Raw genomic sequence first — 5,763 nt, forward strand, 5'->3', positions numbered from 1 at the left:
ACAGGGACACCAGGACACGTCTCAGTCCATCACAGAGACACCAGGACATGGGTCTATCCATTACAGGGACACCAGGACACGTCTCGGTCCAACACAGGGACACCAGGAAACGTCTCGGTCTCTGACAGGGACACCAGGACACGTCTCGGTCCGTCACAGTGTCCAGCGGTGCAGTTTGACATCCCTGTCTTACACCGTTGGAGAGCTGGATGTTGACCTTTAACCCAGTTAATGAAATCAATGGTGATCACCCTTGACCTAGGAGGTGTTACAGGGCTGTAGGGTTGGGTCGTCTATGACCTCGACCTTCTATCAGTCCCTCGTTTGTTGCAACATTTCCTGAAAATGTCCTCCAAATCCGTTAATTTTTACGTGATAATTTGCTAACAGACGAAGAAACGCGCCAAATCTGCTCGACGGAGGTAAAAAAATAAAATAAAAAAAGCTCCAGATTTCTCCATTTTTCTGTTCGCTCTTTGTCTTACTCTCGTTTAAGACGCTTCTGTTTATTTTTAGCACCTGCTCCTCGGTTGGTAACTCCGCTTCAGGCTGTCCTCTCCGTCTCCCGTCTCCTCGCCTTTTTTTCAGGACGGCGATGCGCTGAACCTGAGCTTCATCCCTCTGGACATCCAGCTAACCAACTGGGACGACCTGCCCGAGGCCTTCAGCCGGCGCCGGGAAAATCGAACGCAGGTCTGCCCTTCCCACCAGGCTCGGTTGTGTGTTTTCTTTGACATTCATGAATGTGTGTGAACTGGATTTTCGTCGTTACCATCGAAACCCTAAAATATCCCATCAAGTATTGGATCAGTTTGAATGAAACTTGCATGAAGTAATCATTGAATCTACGTGTGCAGCTGATTGACGTTTGGTGTCAGCCCAATTCAAGATGGCCGCCATATCTAATCCGCCTTAGCCAACACGTAAATGGCCGCAACTCTATCAGTTTTACAGCTATTGAGCTAAAATTTGGCGTGACATTAGCTGAGACTTATCTCCGACAAATATTCTGACCATTTACAAATTCCAGGATCTTTTTGTTTATTTTTTTTCCATTAACTGTTTGGAGTCGACTCTGTTTTGTCTGTTAGCAAAATATCTCATGAACCGTTGGATGGGTTCTAATGAAACGTATAGGAAGTAACCGTTAGATGTGCCCGTACAGCTGATAACCGCTTGGCGTCGACCCAATTCAAGATGGCCGCCACAGCCAACTGACATTAGAAAACACAAAAATGGCTGCAATTTGGTCCGATTTACAGATATCTTGCTAAAACTCGGTCCAGTTGTTGCTGGGAGTCGATCACAGCACGTACTCCGAGTTTCACCCGTCCTGTTAGATCTTTGCTCAAAACTTCAGCATCAACTGTTGGAGTCGACCCCGTTTGTCTGTTAGCAAAATATCTCATGAACCGCTGGATGGGTTTCCATTAAACTTTCAGGAAATAACTACTGAATGGACCTCCTTAACTAATTAACTTTTGGAGTCAGTCCAATTTAATATGGCCACCACAGCTAATGGACATAAGCCAACACAAAAATGGCGTTAAAGCAGTCGTTTTTTTAGAGATTGAGCTCAAATTTAACGTGGTAGTAGCTGAGACTGATTCACAACACGTCCTCTCTAAAGAACGTTAGCGAATATTTAAGGTAGGACTGCGTAGGGGCTCCAAAAGTGTCGTTAAAAGTTAGTTTTCCAAGGACTGCTTCGGGGATTGCCGAAATTCCAGAGATAATTTAGTTTTCATATCTTGGTCAGCGGAGATATCGCTTTAATTTCTCCGGCTTAGTGAAAGACGAGGCGCCGGGCAGAGCAGGGGTTATTAAATGTGTCTGATATATGCATATTAGCGCCGTTTGAAGCTAATGATACCTCTGATCATCATCAGGGAAGGACAGCAAGCAGGGTTATTGACCTGAAAGGTGGACGTGGACGGGGGGGGGGGTTGAGCAGCTAAGACCAGGCGGAGGAGAGAAAAAGAAAAAAAAAAAAACGTTTTATGAGCGCCGTTAAAGGAGACAGATCATCGCCCCGGACGACCCCCCATCCTCCGCGCGCATTAAATCCTCGCCGTCCGCCACGGCCCGATCGGGCCGCCTTGTTTATGTGGCCTGGCGGGAGCGAGGCGTGAGCTGCATCCGTCCCCTCGCGCCATCATTCACGCCCCGTTGCCCTCCGACCGTCTCGCCCGATCGATGCCAGACGAGCGCTTTAGTGCGGGTCCGTGACACGGACGCCGCTGGGGAGGCAGAGGTGCGCGGGGCCGTCGTCACCTGCCGTGATTAAAGGCGCGAAGCAGGCGGGAGCTTTAGGTTATCAGCCGAACAAGCTGATGTTTAAGGGGGTTGACGTCTTCAAAGGGGGAAAAAAATTATAAAACAATAAACGTTGTTTCTGTTTTTGACGAAAATTGACCTAAAGGGGGTTTTCAGTTTCAAGGGTTTTAATGGCAACCATGGACGAAAGGCAAAAAAAGCTTTAATTAAACCAAAATAAAACATTGGGCTAAATGTTTAACACCACAATTTTGAAAAAAGGACATTGCCTGTGAATCTGCACAGCTGGAGACCTCATTGGCCGGGGATGATCCCTATTGATTTCAAGGTTGCAGGGTCAAAGGTCAAGGTCACAGGTGACCCCTTTGTGAAAACCTTGTCCTTGATCTAACTCTGCAACCTTGAAACGTAAGAATGTCAAACGGCACAGTTGGACACCTCATTGGCCGGGCGTGATCCCCATTGATTTCAGGGTCAAAGGTCAAGGTCAAAGATGACCCCTTTGTGAAAACCTTGTCCCTAATCTAGCTCTGCGACCGTGTAACATAGAATGGTGAATCGGGAAATCCGGACACGTCATGGGTCGAGGATGATCCCTGTTGATTTCAAGGTCACAGGGTCAAAGTTCAAGCTCACATGCGGCCGCTTTGTGCTCCAGCGTAACAGAGACGCGTCAAACCCTTCGTTCCCTCGGTGACGCCCACCAACAGGCGTATTATGCACCGTCGGCGGCGTCTCCTGCTCTGATATATAAACTGTCGGAACAATCAGCCGAAAAAAAACAAAAACAAAACCCGGAATCTCATGAAAGCTTTACGGAGGAGAGTAATACATATTCCTTCTGTCTTCACACAAGTCTCATTTTGTGACAGTGGGCATCATTTGTGAGCGTAAACACTCCTCAGGTGGGATATATGTTGGTAAATTGCACATTAGGCCTCGGTGCCCGGAGCGCTACTTCGCTATATTGTCTGGGGATTTTCTTTGAATACTCGACTGAAAGTGTATATGGAGCTCCTTTTTTTTTTTTTTTCCTTTTCGTTGCTTTGATGGGTTTTGTTCAGCGATCTGAGAAACCGTCTCCCCTTTTTAAATTGTTTGTTTTCAGCTCAAGTGTATTCGGAAAATTGAGACGTTTAAAGGGGGGGGGGAGGGGGGCTTTTAGAACTGCTCCGACGTCCCGGGCTGTCAATTTGCGCCGAAGATGACGGCTCGGATTAGAAGCGGACAGGAAAAGTGAGGTGTCTCGTCTCTCGTCTCTCTCCGCCCCTCGCCAGGTGCTGAGGCTCGTTCGGGAGTGGAGCAGCCTGCCGGCCATGAAGCAGAAGCTGCTCCGACGCAGCGGACTGCTCTTCCACAGCCCCGATCTGGGCCTGCGTCAGCTGGCTGCGGCCCAACGCCCACACTCGAGCACCAAGAGGTCAGTTCGGAGTGGGAAACATGTTCAGGCTTTCATTTTTGCATGTTTGGATCAGTGAGTCAGACCAGCATGCTGAAATAGATATATTTCTGTATTAATACACTGTAGAAAAGCATTATTTCTACAGTTACAATTAATATCTTACCTTTTGTAAATAGCTTTATACCCGTAATAACAAAATAAAAACATTAATCATTAGAAATAACTAATTAGCTTTTAATGTCAACCTGATTCAAGATGGCCACCACAGCTATTGGACCTTATCAAACACAACAATGGCTCCGATTCATCCGATTTGACAAATATCGAGTTCAGGTTTGACGTGACGCTAGCTGAGCGCTAACGGCTCGCGTAAAAAAAACGCAGAATTTTCCGTGCAATATCTTTTTTTTTTTTTTTTTTTTTCTCGAAATGTGACCAAAATGAGTCGGAACGCGCTCAGGCTGCGGTGCGAGGAAAAACTAAACAAAACGTAAAAATATTTTGATTTTTGTCGTAATTGAGATTTGCGTAAAAACGAGTCCCTGTAAAGATTCCGGTAACTAGAATGTAATCTTCCTAATCTACCTTTAAACTGACATTTTTTAACAGATGTGTCTTCAGCAATAATCCCGTTGATTTACTTTCAAATTGACCATTTGACTCTGTCGGCGTCGGGAAATCCCTTCGTATAATGTTCGACATTGTTGTGAAGCTTGGGCATTCCCCATTTTTAAATATCGAGCTAAGTGCTAACAGCTAGCATGAAAAATCTGATAAGTTGGCACGCAATGTCGCTTGACGTTCTTTTGTTCGAAATGTGACCAAAATGAGTCGGAACGCGCTCAGGCTGCGGTGTGAGGAAAAAAAAAACGAAAAAATATTTAGATTTTTGTCGTAATTGAGACTTGGAAAGAATGTAATCTTCCTAATCTACTTTTAAATGGACTTTTTTTTTAACAGATACGTCTTCAGAAATAATCCAGTTTATTTACTTTCGAATTGACCGTTTGTCTCGGTCGGCTGACTTTGCGCCGGGAAATCCCTTCGTATAATGCTCAACATCGTGGCAAAGTTCGGGGATTCCCCCCTTTTTTAAATATCGAGCTGGAATTCCCGATGACGTCACGCCAGACCGATAAAAATCGAGTTTTCGAAACCGGCGCTCTCGTAAACAAAACTAGCTAAAAAAAATCGCCAAATTGCGACAAACTTAACGTGACCTCTTCTTTTTGACGTGAAAGAACTTCCAAGCCTTTAGTTTTGACTTAGATGCGAACATAAGTACGTTTATAGAATATTAAATTATAAAAAAATATTGATACCAATAGTAGGTGGCTGTGGTGGCCATTTTGAATCTGGTTTCCTTCAAATCTGCGCCGATGGCTCACGAGATGTTTTGCTAACAGGCAAACAAGCGTCTCGGTTACGTGATCCGATCTGTCCCCTTAAGATTGGCGGCGGCAATAAGCTCATTTGGAACCCTCGCCAAGTCCGCCGCCATCGGCGCAGGCGACGAAACGGACGTCAAACTCGGCCCCGAACGCAAACGGGCGAGGCGCTCGAGTCAAATAGCTACCGTCCCGCCGGTACGCGTTTCAGCGGCGCCGTGCGAGGATTCCCAGGGTAACGAGATGGTTTGTAAACTCTAACCGGCCCGGGGCGCGGCGGAGGGCTGAGTGGTATCTGTGTGTGTCCGTGTGTGTGTGTGTGTGTGTGTGTGTGTGTGTGTGTGGGTGTATCAAAGGGTGTTAGCTGAGGCATAATAGACGATGGGGGATGAGTGTTGCGTACATGTTAGTGTGTGTGTGTTTTTGACAAACAAGCATTGTTGCTGGCACTAATTACAGCTGGCTTAGATAGAGGCAGTGAGAGTTCGCCAATTACAGCGCCGACTCTGCGGTGTGTGTGTGTGTGTGTGTGAGGACGAGGGGTTTCTCAACTGGGGAACACGTTTGGGTGCATGAACCTAATCAAGGTGTGAGTGGGAGGCAATTGGCCCAGCTTGATTTGATACCTGTTTGATTTATTCACTAATCAGAACCAATCAAGCCCCGGCTCGGGCTCGGCGGGGCGACCGCGGGCTC

The 5,763-nt window shown here is 46.6% G+C and overlaps 1 protein-coding gene across 7 annotated transcripts in view; it reads left to right on the plus strand.

Moving 5' to 3' along the window:
* zranb3 (zinc finger, RAN-binding domain containing 3) overlaps nt 1-5,763 on the plus strand; it is a 100,468-nt gene that overhangs the window by 64,837 nt on the left and 29,868 nt on the right. For 6 of the 7 annotated variants that reach the window (XM_037973946.1, XM_037973949.1, XM_037973944.1 and 3 more), the window contains exons 16-17: nt 589-693; nt 3,555-3,697. In XM_037973946.1, coding sequence (XP_037829874.1) covers nt 589-693; nt 3,555-3,697 — 248 coding nt within the window. The remainder of the gene's footprint in view (nt 1-588; nt 694-3,554; nt 3,698-5,763) is intronic. The other variant, XM_037973950.1, reaches the window with a different exon arrangement.

This window comes from Kryptolebias marmoratus, linkage group LG23 (assembly GCF_001649575.2).
Source record: "Kryptolebias marmoratus isolate JLee-2015 linkage group LG23, ASM164957v2, whole genome shotgun sequence".
NCBI lineage: Eukaryota > Metazoa > Chordata > Actinopteri > Cyprinodontiformes > Rivulidae > Kryptolebias > Kryptolebias marmoratus.